The sequence below is a fragment of the Polyodon spathula genome, chromosome 7, assembly GCF_017654505.1.
Source record: "Polyodon spathula isolate WHYD16114869_AA chromosome 7, ASM1765450v1, whole genome shotgun sequence".
In the NCBI taxonomy this organism is placed as follows: domain Eukaryota; kingdom Metazoa; phylum Chordata; class Actinopteri; order Acipenseriformes; family Polyodontidae; genus Polyodon; species Polyodon spathula.
The window spans coordinates 15,340,990-15,360,015 of record NC_054540.1 but is presented as its reverse complement, the minus strand read 5'-3'; the positions used below and the strand labels follow the sequence as shown (position 1 = coordinate 15,360,015).

Genomic DNA, 19,026 nt, shown 5'->3' with positions numbered 1-19,026 from the left:
TGCGTCTCCTAGCACCACTGCATTTTGGGAATTGTAGTGCTTTTGTTACCAGTAGGCAGGATCTGTGCAAGTCTGGCCAAAGGGTATTTCAACTACATGTGGCAGTGTCGTTTTCTATTGGCGGCTTAGAGGTGTAGCTACTGCAAATGTTGTTGTAGCAACAAGAGTTGAGTACATTTGAATACCTAAGCCATCGTGGAATTATACGAAAGGTAAAGCTTTTTAATTTTTTTTTTTCTCAATTTCTAATCGGCCCTCTCCGTCATCACATTATGGTATGCTCCCCATTGTAGTGAATTATTGTTGTCTATCATTATCAATAAAACAAAGCATTTGCTATAGCCTTAGATCACTCTTACATATTGACATTGATGGTCAATTTGCACTGTGGTAGTTCTGTCTTAAGTTCTATGAGAGCATACAAAATACAGTTATTGTCCAAATGCACAATATATTCTGTGTAATTGCTGAAAAGTAAGGTACTGCTCAAATTATATATTAAAAATAACTAGTGAGTATAATTGCCTTAACTTCTACATGTATATAACCTTTTTCTAAGGATATTATTATTATTATTATTATTATTATTATTATTATTATTATTATTATTATTATTATTATTATAAGAAGAACAGAATCCATGTTATCAGGAAGTAATGGACAGGAAGCTGGATCGCCACTATGTTGAAGACCGTGGTACAGTTATGTTAATGGACATTCTTCCTTTTACTTGGAATGTAAAAACAGAAGGGCCACACTTCTGCATTGATATGAAGATGTCTCGCCTCAAAGAACTGGGGTATAGTTTTGTTTTTGGATCTGAGCCCAGGTACAGTAATGCTAGTATTGTCTGCTGGATTACATTGCAAGTAATCTCTCGGGGAAAAGAAAAATGAATCACAGTTCCTAAAATAAACAAATAAGCAAGTGAATACTGCATCATTAATATACGCTTCGTTTGTTAAGCGGTCTGTGAATATGTAGGGTATTTTTCTGTAACCTTCATTTTGACAAAGTCTTTAAATTTCATATTCTATAACACTTTCTGTGGTTAGGTACCACTGTGCTTTTTACCAGGACCAAGTCTACCGAGATACTGAAAAAAAAAGCCATGTTGATGACACAAAATTGGTCACTTAAGATTGAAGTACTGCAAAAAAAAAAAAAAAAAAAAAAAAAAACATTATCACTCATGAAAAATAACATTACCTGGAAATGAAAATAAATAAATAAATACATAAAAATGCACACAGCGGTCCCTACCTCCACAGAGATAGACTCCAAGTGGGTGGTTTACTTTTGAACTTAGCCCTACTCTTTGAATAGGTTTTTTTTTATTTATTTTTTTATAATAGGTTTAAAAACAAAAAGATTTATCTTTATTTTTTTGTAGGGAACAATGGCCAGTAACTGGACACCCAGAAAGGTAATTATTACACACATTATCAAGGGAATATTTCTCAATTGATTATTTTCTTAGTAGGTTGCATTATATTATAAAGCACAACCTATACTTTACACCAAACCTTTCTCTGCTCACAAGTTTTGTTATACACAAGTATAATTATTTATTTTTTTATTTATTTTGTAACATATAAATATCTGATTTGAAATGCAGAACAGTGGCACCAAGGAGGAGTGTTTAAACAAACGGGCTACTGTGCCAAAATCACAGGATTAAAATCGTCTTTCCAGAAGTTGGTCAGTGTCTGCTTTAACCCAGCTGCGAAGGCCCTGTCTCAGACTTTGATTGCCAAGTTTTTGCATTCATTTTTTTTAAAAAGATGATTAATCATCTGCTTTAATTCAATCAAAGACATACAAACCACAAAAATATGTGCAACACATGCAAGCTATCTACATTCAGATGTGTAATGTGTCAATAAAGTAACATTCTAAACAATAACATGGCTGTTTTAAGAAATTTCATTCTGTTTCTGAGATTGAACGGTACATGTTCTGTTCGTAAAGCAGGCGTTCTGGTCATTAATTTAGTTACTTTAAAATGAATGTGGGAAAAACCTTACAGTTTTACCAACTGAATAATGCAGTTTTATGCTTTGATAGTTAACAAAACATTTACTAAAACATTTTAACCCTAAATACAGCTGTTTTACAGTTACAGGTCTTATAGTCTTTCTTCAAAATCTTATATTAGAGAATAATTGAATACAGCTAATACAGTAATTAATACAGCTGTAGGAATAAGGGAATCGAGGGAGGTTTCAGGGGCAGCATTACAGAAACTATATAGCTTTATCGGTTCTCAAACAAAGGTATGACAGATCATGTACAGTATGTTTGTAATGTAAATGGAGAACCCAAGATATTGGAAATAAACTATCTTTGCAGATTTGAAATAACAGTACCAGCTTTTTTAAACTTAGTAACATTGTTTCTTCTCACTGCTATACAGGATTCTTAAACTGGATATCTCTTTAAATGAATTAGAAGAGTTGCAAAATGAATCTTTGTATCCGTTAGAGAATCTCTGTGAACTGAATGCTTCCCTAAACGCTCTAAAAGGGTAAGTGCTCTTATGATATGTAAAGATCAATCTAGAGTAAGCGTAATGGTCTACCTACTTTTTAAGGATAGTTCAAAGTCATTGTCTTTTCCCATTGACAGGGATTACCGGAGAAACCATCACAAATGTTTTCCAAAACATTTAGGATCACTATATGTTTAAGTATGGACATTCCTTACCTCTAATTCTTGAGGGTGGCACAGTCTAAATCATGCTGGCCTGAATTCTAGCCTCTGATTGTTTGTTAATGAAGGCGATATCTTCACAACCGCTTGATCAAATTTAAATAGATACACATTATTCCAATCACAGCATATTTTGGACACGTGACCTCAATTTTAACCTTATTGGCACCTAATTGGTTTAACTTTTGAGCTTTATTTGACAAAACTTTATTTTTCATATTTCATGGTGACCTATATTTCATGACACTGGCAGCTGCAATGTGTTACTTTTCTTTTCAAGGATGTGTACAGTACGTTATGAACAGTACTGGGGCACACATTATTGCAAGTTACAGACATGCCTTGTTTAAAGGTAATTGTTGTGTTAAAACTATTATTGCCATATGCCTAAAAGACAAGGGGATTTAGTATACCTACATTTCTATATTGCTCTTAGTAAATCTTTTCTAATTGTTTTTTTTTTTTTAGTATACAAGGAGTCAGTGTCTTACCTCACCTGTTAGCTTTACAGCTGAGCTACAATGCTATCAGCAGTCTGAGAGGGTTACAACACAACAAGATGCTGACCATTCTCAATGTCTCACACAACCAGATAAGGACTATACAAGGCATGCCTGTTCTCAGTAACTTGACCGAGGTGCACATAGACTCCAACAAGGTACTTTTTACAGTTCTTGGGTATCAATGTGCTTGTGACAACATCTGCCTAAGCCTAATATATCACTATAGGATATGCAAAGTGTCAAGAGGGCCTAATTGTATCACTTGCTGAAAATGAAAAGATAAGGGTTTGTGAATTGTGATTTTCAAGTTACTCACTAAAATCTGAATAATACTGTAAAAAAATATGGTGTTTTCACACATTGATAAATTATATTTGGCTTAAATCAAAATGTGCATGTAAAGTTACAGTAGGTCATTTTTGGTTGTTTATTGTTTTCTTCCCACAACTTCCAAACACTCAAAGACACTACAGTAAAACCATTCTGAAACTAGCTGAAGTAGACAAACGTTTCATTTGGTACACTGTAGAGTATATATCTTGGGCTTGGTTTTGACTTTACCCTGAGGGTTCACATGCATTAGAACTCAGAAGCAGAGTGTCTCTGCTCTTTTTTTATTATTAGAGACAGTGCTGTGCTTCCGAATGTATAAGTTTAACCATTGTAATTTGTATTTTTTTTGCCAGTTGGAATCCTTAGAAGGCATTCAGAACCTGCCCCAACTGCAAGAGCTTCACGCTCAGAATAATCAGATCAGAAACCTGCTCCCTCTCTCGAGTTCTCTGAATCTACACTTTGCAGACATCTCTAACAATGAGATTCATTCACTTCACGAGAGCTTGCAAATACTCAAGACTTTGTTCAGGCTGAAGCAATTGAAGCTGAAGGTAGGGTGCTCCACAGGAATCGCACCTTGAAATCCACAGAGGACCAATCAACCAACTTCGATAGAATACTGTTGCTATTCCATATCGTACTTAATAAGATATATGATTTATTAATTCATCAGTCATTCTGTTGCTCTGAAAAATCAATCCAAAAATTGTCAAGATTAAAACCATTTATTGATACCGGTTGTGCATGTTAAACTTCTAACACTTTTATGCAAGAAACAGCAAAGATTAATGCCCATTACCAAATTATCTTTAATGGTCCCACATTGTGGGGCAACAAGAGCACAAGAGTCGCTACTATATGCTATGAGCCATTTGTAGAATTACAGCTTGTTGTGTTTATAGCCATTAACTCTGTATCAGTACCAGTGAGTTACTGCATAAGCCACTGTTCGTATGTATTCCTAACTCTTGTGTTGCCTTTTACTCCTATTTCACTTTCAGCAGTCAGCACTTTTAGCAGTACTTCAAGCACATTGCTTTAAATCTGCTATCAGTTATACCTCTTCATGTTCTGTTTAGCTGTTCCTGCTTTCAAATTAGTATTGAAACATATAAATGAGTATTATAAAACATATAAATGATGCTTAGACCTGACAGTAGTTTGAAAATAAGGGAGGGGTTGCAAATTAGGAAAAGCCATGGGAAGCATTAGTAATTTATTTCTTAAAACCTTTTTTGTCAGGGTAACCCAATAGCCAGGGATAACCGGTACGTCACCATGGTAAAACAATCGACTGTAGTGGAAATACTGGATAACACACTTCTTCGAGATCCTTGTGGTCACAGGCAGCTCCTGGTACCACAGTCTGCCAAGGATGGACAGACAAAGGAAGAACTAATAGAGGCTGCTAGGGCTGCCTACCAGGGCAAAATACAGAGAAAACAGCAAGAGGTGGCAAGCACCATACATTACATGCATGGGAGGATCATGTGAGTATAGCAAACATAATGTGTAATAATGTTAAAGAAGAGGTGTTTTTGTCCAGGGTCAAAGCGTATAACCTGGGATCCTTTCCATAATCTAACCAAACCTAGAATCGCATTCTGCCGTAGGGTATGTCACTTTAATGCCAATAAGAACATCACCACAGATTCTAAGGTATTCTTGCATTAATCCAGTGTTTAGGGTTGTTGTGGGGTGGCACAAACAAACAATCTACAGTTATTTACAAGCCTTCTGTTGTTGTTACAGGGATCTTCAAGAAGAGCTAAAAGAACATAAAGACAGCCTGAGGTTGGAACTGGAAGGATACATACGGTACTGTTAAACTTAATATCCCAAATCAAGAAAGCAGATGTAAACTATGCGTATAAACTTACATTAATTAAACATATATAAATTCCATTAAACAGCTGTGTTCAGTTAGGAATAATATTTTATAGATATCTCGAAACCATACCCCCTGAGGATTTCCACAGCATTGACCCCAGGAAGGTCCCTGGAGCCATTGAACAGAACATGTTTACTAAATTCTGGAAGAAGTGGGACCATGGCAAGAGAAGACCTGGGGACATTCCTTTCCATGACCTAACCAAGCCAGAAGAGGTGAGCCTGTTGCAATGGAATGTGTGGTGCCTTATTACATTTTAAATACAGTTGTTCTCATATTTAAGAAATCTTTTTAACTTACAGGGCCATCTTGAAAATAACAGTTCTATACATGTACCATGTTTAAAAGTGTTTTAAGTTTAACCAACATTTGAGTATTTTAATTTGTGAGCTAAAAACCAAGCTGGAGATACAATTTATTACTTCCTACTGACACAAGTATAGTAGTTGTTCCCCATGCATGCTTATTTGGTTCACAGACATATGTACTGTAGTTGCAAGTAGGAGGTGGGGGGATACGTTGGTTCTACAAACTAGATAACAGCATATGCTTTCTCATTGATTGCAGTGCACTGGAGGTTAATAGTATGGAATAATGTTGTAAACATATAGCAAGAATTTAAAATGAACATGACTCTTGGACATAGAATCTTTGTTGATAGAAACATCTGTTCTGACATGGTGTCTGGTATCTCCTTTGAAGTACTAGCTTGCACTTCATCTTTCCAGCCTCTGATTTTCTTTTGGTGTCAATAAAGGGGATGAATAGAGCATAAGAAAATATATTGTGTTTGATTGCTGGTCCATATGTTAGACACATAAAAACAGTGCCTCCAGGACACATGTTTCCACTAACATGATTTACTGTTTGCCTTTAGTATGTAAAGTATGTATTTCTCTATGTTTTACTGGTGATGATTTGTTTGGGTGGTTGTTTTTGCGCAGTGTATTTGCATGGTCCATTAAGATTAGAAGTCTGCATCGATAAAACTTAAAAAAAGCAAATATTATCAGTATACTTAGCAGGTTATACAGTATATTTATAAATGTAAGTGTCACATATATATATATATATATATATATATATATATATATATATATATATATATATATTGTGGCAGAGAGCAGTTTCTGCATGTAAATAAAGTAAAGTCTCGGTGGTGTTTGTGTTTTGTTGGTGGTTAGCAGGGACGGGGTTAATTCCTATCCCTGCCAAAAACATGTGAGAATGTGGCTGTTCCCAAACGAGATAATTGGTGTCGTTTGGGAATAGCCACATACTATAAAAGAGAGCTTCCAACTCCGTTAGATCAGAGATCATCAGGGAGCTGGTTTGTGAAGAGAAGTGATCTGTTCATATATATATATATATATATATATATATATATATATATATATATATATATATATATATATATATGAGGTAGTGGACAAAAAATGGAAACACCTGGGTAAATAAGGGACACCAAGCATATTGAAAGCAAGGGCTTCCACACAGGTGTGACTCATGTGTTAATTAAGCAGATAACATCCCAGCATGCTTAGGGTCATGTATAAAAATGCTGCACAGGCCTGGTTGCCTATAATTATGGCTAACATGGCTGCAAGCGGAGACCTCAGTTACTTTGAAAGAGAGGTGATTGTTGGGGCACGTTTGGCAGGAGCTTCAGTGACCAAGACTGCTCAACTTGCTGATGTTTCATGAGCAACGGTGTCTAAGGTGATGTCGGCATGGAATTCCGAGGGAAAGACATCATCTGCAAAGGACAACAGTGGACAGAAGCGCATACTCCAGGATCATGATATTCTTGTATTTATTCGAAGTGCAAGGCAAAACAGGTGAGCAACTGCAGATCAATTGACTGCAAATTTCAACCTGGGGCACGAGCAGCCAATTTCATCTGCTGAGAACTCCACAGAGCCGATACCATAGTAGGGTTGCAGTGCACAAACCGCTCATCACACGTGGCAATGCATGTTTGCGAGTCCAGTGGTGCAAAGATCACAGGCAATGAACTACCGAGCAGTGGAGAAATGTGATATGGTCAGATGAATTATCCTTCACCATGTTCTCAACAAATGGATGAATGCATGTGTGGCACCAACCTAAGGATCTCCACAGCTCTGAGTGCTTGGTTCCAACAGTGAAGGGTTCTGGTGGTTCCGTAATGTTGTGGGGTGCATTTTCCTGGCATGGTTTGGGCTCACTCATTTAATGGTTTGCTACTTAATGGTATTGAGTGATCATCTTCACCCCATGTTGCAACATTTCTTTCCTGCCGGGGGGTGGCAGGGGAGGGGGTGTCTTCCAGGATGACAATACAGTGCCCCCATCCACAGAAGTGTGGTTGCCCATTGGTTTGATGAGCATGACACTGATGTTATCCATATGCCACGACCTTCTCAGTCACCAGATCTGAACCCAATCGAGCATTTATGGGATATTCTGGAACGACGCCTGAGACAGTGTTTTACACCTCCTTCAACCAGACATGAGTTGATTGACTTTCTTGTGGAAGAATGGTGCCACATCCCTCCTGCAGAATTCCAGAGGCTGTTTAGATTCTATGCCATGGCGGATACAGGCTGTACTGGCCACACATGGTGGTTCAACGCCCTATTAAGTGACTTTACATTGGTGTTTCCATTTCTTTGTCCACTGTGTGTGTATGTATGTGTGTGTGTGTATATATATATATATATATATATATATATATATATATATATATATATATATATATATATATATATATATATATATATATGTGTGTGTGTGAAAATAGTGTGAAAATATATAAATGCAAAACATTAATCTGATGTTAAAATGGGGGTATGGTCTGGAGGTGTACCTTTTACTAGTAAATTTAAGAGTATTACGAAGAAAAGTGCAGTAACCAGTCAGTAGAAATCACAGCTAATTAGACTTGGCAGATTCACCAGCTATGAGAGAACAAATTTATGTGTTTTCGTTCTATACGGTGTGTGGGTTGCCTAAGGATAGAATTTGTCAAAAAAGGCCAAGGATTCCAGATCTGGTATTCCAGGGGTGCTGAAAGCGAGCAGCTGCAAATTTAACTACAGCTGCACAAGACAGTAGATTCCCCACCCCCCCCCAAGAACCATGTAAAAATCGAGAGTTGGTGTTTTGCATTTTTCTCCTAATGTTTACTGTTAGACAAGTGCTGTAGATTATTTTGTTAACCTATAACTTCATATTTTGTTGCTGAATAGCATTGCTTTTGATTGATTTGTCTGAATTACAAAACAATCCATAAATGAATCGCCTAAATGTTGCATCAGGCATTAATTAAAGCAATATTTATCCTATACTTCAATAATGAGCCCCAGACAAGTCTTCGGTTTGGTCTTCTACAATAGGCTAAGAGTTACTGTTCAACCTTTGGGGTTTACAAGATGTCAAAATACATTTATTGACATCTTCACAGTCAAAGGTTATTCATTTTTAACTGCCTATGCAGTAAATCCCTTTTTGTTTTTTTAAACTAATATTTTGGCATTTCATGTTCTCCAGATTTCTATATCTGCTATCGGCGTGCAAGTCAGTACAAGCAATTCCCTTTTGAAGTCGGGAATAAAATCAACCCTGCATGTTTTGTAAATACCAGTCGAATTCCATTTCGCTCTAGCAGAGGTCTACCTGACACCTGAATGCAATTCATAATGTAATTTCAGAGTAACTCTGAACAGTGTCTGGTGGTTGATTTAGTGAGTGAGTTTGTTGAATTATGCATATATACTATACCACAGGCATCACATGTTTTAGAGCTGTGTCAACATCTGACCAGCCTACTCCATGACATCCTCCGAGCGTTTTTTGATTAAGAGTGTCAGCAGGACAATAAAACATAGTTCAGAGCACCAAATATTGGTAGTGTAGGTCTGTTCTATTATTCTAAATGACTGTATTAACATACAGTACCTGGTAATGCAATAATCTGTCCAGAAGTGGGTTATAACAATAGAGAAAGATGTTAGTGAATGCTAATGGGCCTCACTACATGTGCCTCCAGACCTGGCTTGCCTAGAACTCTTAAGTTGAGACATTTATTCTCCAGAACATCAAATGTCACTGTTTCAGCTGTTGCTGTTTCATGCGCTCTTTTCCTAGACATCGTTTCCATGACAGCCACGTGTCAGCTGCTACTCTCTGCTCCATGTCCCTGCATCCCCTTGGCGTTCATCCTAACGCTTGCCTTGTCTTGACCTTTTGACCAAACACCCAAAAGACATGCCCGGTCCTGTTTTATTACCTCTGCTCTGCCATCTCTGTTTTGTAATTTTCCATTATTTCATGCCACCTGGTGCCATCGTAAATCCTAACTTCTCCTCAGGCACTTGCTATTAAACCTGTTGAACTTTTGGTGTTTTACAGCACCTTACTTCCAGCATAATAATTCCAGCATTGTGAACTTTCACTTTATGCTCACATATCTCCAAAATACTCTATTCTATTGAGTGTGGCTACCCTTACATCATTTATATAGCTGTTTAAGCACAATACCTCTACTTGTTTACCACTTGTTTTGTCCATTCATGATTCATAAAAAAATGCTATGCATTACTTTCAAATTGGTCAGTTAGCTACAGTAAATGCCATCAAAGGGCAGACAGACAAAATGGAGCAGGGCTATTGATTATATAAAAATAGGTTTCATGGCAAATATGAATATACGGGACCCAAACAATATATAGAACTTTCCATTTCAGATATCCTTTTTACAGTCATAGACTTGTTCTCCCTTCCGAAGATAAATAGGATAACTTAAAACCCACACAATATTCTATCCAATACAAAATGCTACTGTACTGTACAGAGGGTGAAAAACACTGTATCGTTGAAGGTATTAGTTGGAGCTCTAGTTTAGTTAATTTACATATTTAAGGGCTATTTTATATGTATGTGTTCAAATTATTATTGGAATAATAATTGCATTTATTATAAATATGAACCCTTTTTGATATTGGTAGTTTGAAAACAACTCCAGATGTATCTATTATACAAAATTATTTTAGCTGCTTAATTTAAAGTTCATAGATTCTGTTTGTTAGCCAGAGTGAATGATTTACTAGAAATCTATTCCAATGTAATTGATTTAAACGTGCAATCATAACATTCAGGTAATTAAGCAAAGCCACTTCTATACTATAGTATTAAATATAAAAAAATTCTCTCAAAATCAATTAGCAATAAATACTGTAAGTTACAAGGGGAACTCATTTCTAGTCTCCCATAAACAAAGCAAACATTAAGTTGCGTTTCTTAAAAGGCACTCTTGAAATATCTTATTGCATATGTAAGATATTTTCCAGTACTATAGCAAGTGACAAAGTAACTTCTGCAGTATTACATATAAGACATTTTCTGAAAATGACTTGGCATTGAATACCATAAAGTTACAACAAGTACATTGGGAACTCTTTTCTAGTTTTATTCCAGATTAATCAAATAAATACCTTAATTATTTCTACAACAGCTTTTTCAACTAACATTTATACAATAAAATATGTGTTATTGAATCACATGCACGTAGAGATGTCACCTTTATATCATGGTTTGCCTCTCCTTTTAGGTAGCCTAAGTAAGCATTAACCTTAGATAATAATGATTTGTGTAGTTAGTATCCGCTTAGGTAAAAACTAAGTTACTGTGAAAGGGGTATTTCAATGTTTTTATTCTTAACAGTTGTGGAGATCATTGGTGGCATTAATAAACGTGTTTGTTTAGAAGTTTTCAACTTGCAAAGAACATTTTACAGAAATCAGGAGAATTAACTCCATGTGAGGTACAGAAAACAGACCTACTACAATTAACAGAAATGAAAAGGAGGTACTGGTCAAATCAGTGTTTAAAACTGTTCAGTCTACTGACATTGTGTTGTTGCTATGGTTACTTTCAAAGGATGTTGATGTAGCCTAGTGTCCCTGGAAGGCATACAGAAAGCCAAACTCCCAGTTCAATACTCTTCAATTAACTACTCCATCTATCAAAACATTAAAAAATAAACCTGTGTGGTAACTGTAGCCAGCTAATACAGTTAACACATTAATTTACAATTACCATGGTCCCTGATACCATTACAATAGAGAAATTAAAAAGTAAAAATTTTATTATTGCAAGCAGTGCATACACCAACTTGCCGAGATGGGGAAAAAATAGGTTAATTACTTGTAAAACATACATTTTTAAACATGCATTGTCATTTGAAAACTAAGTAAGCATGCAAAGCTTACAGGAAACTACAGTAAGTGTTCAGAGTACATATATGGTATTAACTGCAATCATGAACTGTACTTCAAAAGATATTTCTTTGCTCATTTTCAATGGCTATGTTTACAACAGAAATAGAGGTAGCAAGCTATGACTGTAGCACTATTATTCCTGAAAAAAAAATACACTTGACCCACTTTTTTTATATTGACATGAGTTTACAACAAAACCTCACTGGTGCATATCATTTTATAGCAATCTATGCTATGCTAATATTTCTGATGTCAGGCATCAAGAAATCCATACCATTAGTTAAACCTACATTGCATTAAAAAGAGGTATCCAGGTTTACAGCAGATGTAACTGGAGTGTTGTACTTGTCATTACTCATTTATTTGTATCTCCAAGGATGGCTAATTATTTGTTAAATGTTTCCATTAAGATTTCTTAGCACAAAAGAGATTTGTTAATGTGCTGTGTTACAGTTGTGCCAATACATACTATCAATATGTGCTTTGTTTTATGTACTCGGTAATATAAAAATAACTAGTGTATTTCATCACACAAATATGTCTGGTAAAATATATACGATTCTTAACTGCAAATCAATATATTGTGAAAAAAAAAGCTGTATAACTACTATAATTAACTTTAGGACTGCATGATAAAGGTTTATCGATTGAGCTGACATTTCAGTGGTTTTATCAGCATCAGTCTAGGTGTGTATATTGACTTTATACTATATTTGTAATTTATATTGCTAAAAGATGTACAGTAAAAAATAGATGAACCTGTTTTGAGATTAATCAGAGAAGTCTCTTGTGAAATTCCTAAAAGTCATGGGGAAGCACGGATGTAGCTTTGTGCCCTTTCCCTGGTTGTGTTTATTTTTTTTCATTGACTTTGCATTGTGCAATAAGCATTTTGTATCACAAGACTTACATCTGTCTCAGTAAGATGAGGATTCTTCAATGTGTCCCTGGATTGGGATGCATTTTGTCAAATGTCTATGGTACCAAACTGGCACTGGCCTACCCCTCAAGGCGTTCCACGAAATATAGGAAAGCACAGTATGATGACATCAAAATTTTAGAAAAAGAAAGTTCCATTCTGTGTGCCAAAAGTCATTGTAAACTTAGCCATTATCATTAGAACTTTATTATAACTGCTGAGTTACATTATCTGATGCAACAATAGAGACTGTTGTAAAAACATATACACGTATCCCCCTTCTCCACACCTGGCTGGCTTCCTTGGAATGTTAAATGTAAGTTATGTGTAAAGGTAAAAGTTTTAGGCCCCCTCAAGGCATTGCTTCATAGACTAACCTTCAGCCATACTATACAACGCCATTCCAGATCAGCAAAGCACAGGGCCTGTGTGTTATATCCTAAGGTGGGTTCTACTTTCACAGTATGAACCAGATTCTGAAGACTGTTAAACCTTAAAGCCAAAAATTCTTAGTAACTGTTGTAGTGTAACTACGATTAACCATGTCCAGCTACCTGGAGATAAGAAAAGAGCATTCTGCTGATGAAACTATATACTTGTGTTTCAAAACAGGACCACAGGAGCTTTGAAATGAAAGATGAGAGGAATGAAGACAGTGTCCCCTTGCTTTAATAACAAAAACATCACAAAATATTGAAAACAGTGACTTAGTGAAGGGTCCACATACAGCAGTAATCAATTCAGCAAGGCAGCATGTAATTGGACTGTTTATTCTCATTTAGAAATATATACCGTTTAATTAATTTTGTTGTATATAGAACGGAATAACATCAGACATCGAATAGATGAGCACATCTTTTTCCTCGCTATGATTTTACTGCAGATCTTGTTTTAATTGATGTAGCAGGCATTTTGTCATTTTTGTACGTTTAATTTTCTTACACAGTCTTAAAAATAAAGATAATACAAAACTCTTAACATATATGCATATAAACAAAATGATACCAGCTGTCAACATTGAAAGGAGGATATGTAGATTATGTTGGTGTTATCAATAGATAATCAATTAAGCTATTTTTTTAAGTAGAACAATTAAGCCAAGCTTTTTATTTGTCTGTGAGCAGCACATTATTAACAGCATAGTTTCTTCAGGTTTTGCAGGGAAGCATTCCAAAGACATCAGTCATCATTCTGACGTTTGGCTCAGAGCAGCTTTCCAGGTGCCACTCACATTTCTCATAAAAATATACTGTAACGCACACACATTACGGTTCTCCACACAGTTATTTGCTTGTTATAAAACCATTCAATACAATTTCTAATTAAATGATTGCAGGACATTGTTATTTTAGAAATACACTTTTTTTTTTTTTAAAGCAAATAAATAAAAGCTAAACAAAAATGTTTGCAGCAGTGTCTGGAACCTAGAATGGATCGTTCTTTTTCTAGAATTTTGATGTCATCATACCATCAAATGACTTTTCTAGATTTTGGAAATGCCCGTTCCAAGCGTGGAATGCAAGCAGGGGGTCAAGTGCTTACTTAGGGATTCCACCCAGTATGCCACAGCTTATTATTAGAGAATTTTACAACACTGGGCAATCATCCTGGATTTCGTCAACTATCTGTCTGTAGTTATTCTGTGATTACCCCCAAAAAGTACGCAGCATGTTGCCAAATAGAAAACCACAGCCTTCTTTACTCTACCTTTTCATACCAGTAAGAAAATATTAACCTGTCCAATTTGTAAAAGTGATAAATACAAAGTCAACCACATACGTGTTTTAAGCTACCAAATAAAAATGTAATTATTAAAAAAACATTGTTTTAAATGAGAATGTTTATATTAACTAAAGCAATTTAACTGATTTTATGGTTTACCTTGATTTCTCCTGGAATTACCTATTAACCTGAACTACGGTATTGATATAGTGGAACCATTTTAAAATCAGTTAGCCTGTTGTAGGACAGTGAAATAGAGAGTTTTCAGTTTATCAGTTAGTTTTCTTCTTCATGAAGTGTTTCTAGTGGTTGACGAGTTTCCTGTTGGTTCCTGATTCTCCTTGAATATAGAGCTGTTTGATTCTTTATGTTAACATGTTAATGAATGTCATACTTTATTCATAAAATCACACTTTGAAACAACATTCTTTAAACGTGATAAATAATCCCACCTGCTGTGGTAATAACGATGATTCTGTGCTTTCCAGGTGGTTAGGACAGCTGCGTGGCTTCTGTCGAACCCTCCAGTTCCACCACATACTTGAACGAGCTGTGACCTTGCCCAGAAGATCATCTGTAACCAAGACAAGCCTTGTGTGTCAGGTGTTTAAGTGTGTCATGGTTTAATCAGCAAATAATTTGAAAACCAGTTTGAATATCTGTTGTGCATTTGTAAAATTCAATCAGATTTGTTTTAAAATTATTATTATCTTTTCTGTGCAAGTGAAAACAGAAAAAAAGGTATTTGTCTGGTAAGAGATGCATGTTATTGAATTTTCCTGATAGTCATTCAGTCAAATTAAACCAACTATTTAATACCTTAAAGTGTACTGTATACTTGGCATCAACTTTTAAATAATTTAGTGAAACTGCTGTAGAAAGGAAACATGTACTTGTATTCGTACTGTGCTAGCAATGATGATCACAGAAAACCCTTGTTTTTTATTTTTTTTTAATGGTCAGTCAAGAATGACCAGTTGATATGGACACTGAAGTGTCCGCTTCTGAGTTGCCAACATCATTCGATGTAACGTATTAATGAGAAGCCTCTAGATCCTAATAAAACACGAGTGTTCGGTAACCATCTCACGCCAATAATCTGTATCCCTTTAAAAGAGGTTTTGAGCAGCTTTGACCCACTGACAAGTCTGTTGAGATATTGCTTCGGATAAACTGTTTCAAAGCTATTTCAGGTGACAGTGTCACGCATGATGCATTGAATAAAAAAAAAAAATTATAATAATCTTTGCCCTTTACAGTGTAAATACCATTTCATGATGAAAGGTCAGTGTCTCCATCAATGGACTTCATACTGTGTTAGACTGCATATTCAGAACTGTTAAAGGACATAAATAGGTCCAAAGGGAAAATAAGTCAGAAGTGGCATATGAAGAAAGACACTGATATGCAGACCTCTGACATAAGTGTCAAAGAAGGGTCTATGGAATGGTATACTGCATTTCATGTAATAATAACTGTTAGTCATTCCAACTAATATAGAACAATACAGTTTAATTTAATATATTCCATTGTTTGATATGGTGCAGGTTGATGGTACAGGCTAGCTGCTTACTTACTGTACTACTAAACGAAATCACTACATGCTGTAAAGCAAAATCATTGGAATATTTGGTTATAGATTATAGAAATGTAAACAGTTAACTAATAACAACGTGTACAAAATATTTAGTACAATAGAGCATTTCTTAAAGGGTAATGCTTAAATGTAGCCACCCCAGTGCACCAAATATTGAAACTGAATTTGTTTCACATAAGTATACAAGCTTGTAGCATGTTACAACAATGACTGAAACTAGCAGAATAACAAATCATTTGAGCAGGTCTTGACAGCTTTAACAGGTTTTAAAAAAGAAGTGTAAGGAGTTAATGCAAACAGACCATCTTGGCTTACAATATGGTATACCCTTGCTTATTTGGAAGTGGGGCTTCAACATCTTTCACCAACCATAAAAAGAACGTCTAAAATTATTGCCTAATAACGGACAAATCCTCTTTTATGTTTTATATTAATTCTTAGTCGGACATTTTACTAGGCACCAGATGGTACATAGAAGCAGTAAACCTTATGTTTGTCCGGATACAACTGAGGGAAATGCTATGAAATATCCAATTGGATCTTTGAAACTATTTCCCATTTGGTTTAGATAGAAATGGTGTATATAGGGAGATTAACTAATGTATGTGCTGTACATTCATTGTTAACACTAAATCATTAATGAGTTTTATTAAATATATAAAATCATGCTTTGCTGTAATAATTATAGTACAGTTCTAACTCCTTATTTATATTTAAAAAAAAAAAAAAATTCTGTGTGATTTAGCCAGATTTGAACAAATATTTATTTAAAAGAATTACTAAAACCAAAGCTGTGTTAAAACAAAATTAAGGGCTCATTTGCTGTCTTTACAGGCTTTTAGATGTTGATGTTTCACCATTTCATGTTTTGTCATTTGTTGTATTCTCTGGTTGTTGTCAAATGCAACTTGACCTATCCATTTTGGTTCACCTGAGATGTAGGGTGTATGGATAATGTAGGGACCCTGAACTACTCAAGGCATTGTCTGGCAGTTACATTACTGTTACATTAACACTGCAGATCAAAGAATGGCACAAACCTTCAGTTTCAGGCCTTTTGGGATAATGTGATCCTTATAGAAATGGAAATTTTCAGCTCCCTTATTAAGAGATACAGTATGAGTAAATGTTGTCAAGATCTCGATAATATTCAAATAAAACTTAAAAATAGGCTTGTATGAGGACTTGCTATGCAGTAAGGTTTTGTGTGACTCAGACAGATAATGTGTTAGGCTGAGAAGTTAATTTCACAAATGTGTAAATTGAAAGCCTGTGGAAAAGATCAATCCTGCTGCTTGTCTCCCCAGGATAAAAACTGCATTCACTCTGTAAACCTGCAAATGTTGCTTTCAGTAATGTGAAAACAGGTATTTTTTATTTTTTATTATCTAAAAGCTGTGACCAAAATCCATTTAGTATTATGTGGTATTACATTCAGACATTAAATACATAATGCATTTACACAATGCCCCAGTCATTCTGATGTTTTAAACTATGTACAGTATATTGTATGTTTGTATTCCTCAGAAACAAACAGTAGTGTAATCTAATAGCTTACCATATGCAGCATTTGTTTTTAAGTCTTTGATCCTGGAAGATTACGCACATTTTGTAAACAATAAAATACGGACTGGGTACATAAAATCTCTCCGCACACTATGACTGATGGCAAATGATACAAAATAATCCATTGAAGTTTTGTGTAAATGTGAACTGAACAGACACCCCAGAATGCCCAATGGGAATCCAAACATAGCATCAAAACAGAAACAAAGCAATGTTTCTGTTCTTTCAACTTTTTCGAAGTCCATATTTGGGACAGAAGACTTTTTGTCACTATTGACTAAACATAAACTATATTTGTGCATGGTTATTCATGCTTTTGTGGTCAGTTTGTACACGGCAATATTGGTATTTATTAAATATGTCAAGCTGTTGTTGCCTTGTACTTGTGGTCTCGTGGTATCTTTATACCAATTCTCTTGGTATAAAGAAATAGAGAACTAAATCAATTTGTTCTTTCTGCTCGGCAAAATATATAACAGAGGTACAGCTTTAGGCTGGATTCCTTTTCATTAAACCTCCAAAAACACTGCACACCCCGTACATTCATAAAGAAATATATATTAAATGTATTTGGAACTACATACACTGTGTCCTATAGACCTATAGTAAGATCTGAGTGAACTTTAATTCCAATTTTTCTGCTTCTCTATATTCTAATGACTATTTTTCTTCTTCTCTATATTCTAATGACTATTTTTCTCAAAGCAGAAATATGATTAAATGAAACAGAGTCAAATCGGTTTTGGATGCACTGACCTGGGAAATGCCTTTTTTTTTATCGTTTGGAAATTTTCACACGTGGCACAAAAAAAATTAACATGAAAGATCTTGTAAACTTACTGAAGGTGAACTTGTACACATTTCTGATTTTGTGAACATAAGTGACAGTAAATGTCGAAAAAATATGCCTTTGTTTTAAGAATTTAATTTGAGATGCACAATACACACTCATTGGACACATTTAACTTTACCACCATAGAGAATCATATTAAAAAATATGATGCAATATTTGAAATTGACATATTCTTTTTCAAACTTTATTATATATTTGTCTTCCATATGTCATTTCCCATGCAGCATTGAGGTTTATTAATGAGACCCTGCTGTAAACCCTTTTGCTACCCCATTCCAAGAAAATAAATACATAGACCATTATTCATATTTATATTTAAAAAAAAAAAGGGCTCTTAAAGGTTTGCTGTTTTCACAATTGTGTTTGCTTTGGAAGGAAATACACATTCCATCTTACAAGTATAGATACATCACTGGCTAATTCAGCCTGCAGATAAATAAAAAAAAAGAACCTGAGGAGGGAGACCGCTTGAGCCCCTCCTTCTAAACTTTTGGAAGCTTAGATACTTTCACTCTAACTCAATACAACTGTCTATTTTCTTCTTCCCTCTCTCTCTCTCTCTCTCTCTCTCTCTCTCTCTGCAGCCAACAAACTCTTTCACTGGATCCAGACCTACTTGTTCCAAACACAGAAGGACAGTACAGATAACAAGGTGATTTACTTCATA

At 35.2% G+C, this 19,026-nt stretch overlaps 1 protein-coding gene across 3 annotated transcripts; it reads left to right on the top strand.

The window, feature by feature from the left end:
* The first annotated feature begins 61 nt into the window (after positions 1-61).
* Positions 62-19,024, top strand: LOC121318234 (leucine-rich repeat-containing protein 23-like). Of its 3 annotated transcripts, none has more exons than XR_005950587.1 (11): positions 62-212; positions 631-829; positions 1,394-1,426; positions 2,417-2,527; positions 3,181-3,370; positions 3,902-4,102; positions 4,794-5,041; positions 5,304-5,369; positions 5,495-5,657; positions 14,832-14,946; positions 18,944-19,024. XR_005950587.1 is itself a non-coding variant. In XM_041254689.1 (10 exons), exons 2-10 carry the CDS (start codon positions 657-659, stop codon positions 14,886-14,888), a joined length of 1,242 nt encoding a protein of 413 aa, XP_041110623.1. In that variant the 5' UTR covers positions 62-212; positions 628-656; the 3' UTR covers positions 14,889-18,056. The 3 variants fall into 3 exon arrangements, 1 of the variants encoding a protein (XP_041110623.1); XR_005950586.1 differs by having other exon boundaries at positions 628-829; XM_041254689.1 differs by lacking the exon at positions 18,944-19,024 and having other exon boundaries at positions 628-829; positions 14,832-18,056.
* Positions 19,025-19,026: the final 2 nt, after the last annotated feature.

What these genes read in the sequence shown, in the direction of transcription:
- LOC121318234 (XM_041254689.1), top strand. Translation starts at nt 657, where the DNA reads ATGGACAGGAAGCTGGATCGCCACTATGTTGAAGACCGTGGTACAGTT. An exon ending in TCCCTAAACGCTCTAAAAGG is followed by an intron (nt 2,528 to 3,180) that starts GTAAGTGCTCTT and finishes TTTTTTTTTTAG; the next exon opens with TATACAAGGAGTCAGTGTCT. An exon ending in ACCTAACCAAGCCAGAAGAG is followed by an intron (nt 5,658 to 14,831) that starts GTGAGCCTGTTG and finishes TGTGCTTTCCAG; the next exon opens with GTGGTTAGGACAGCTGCGTG.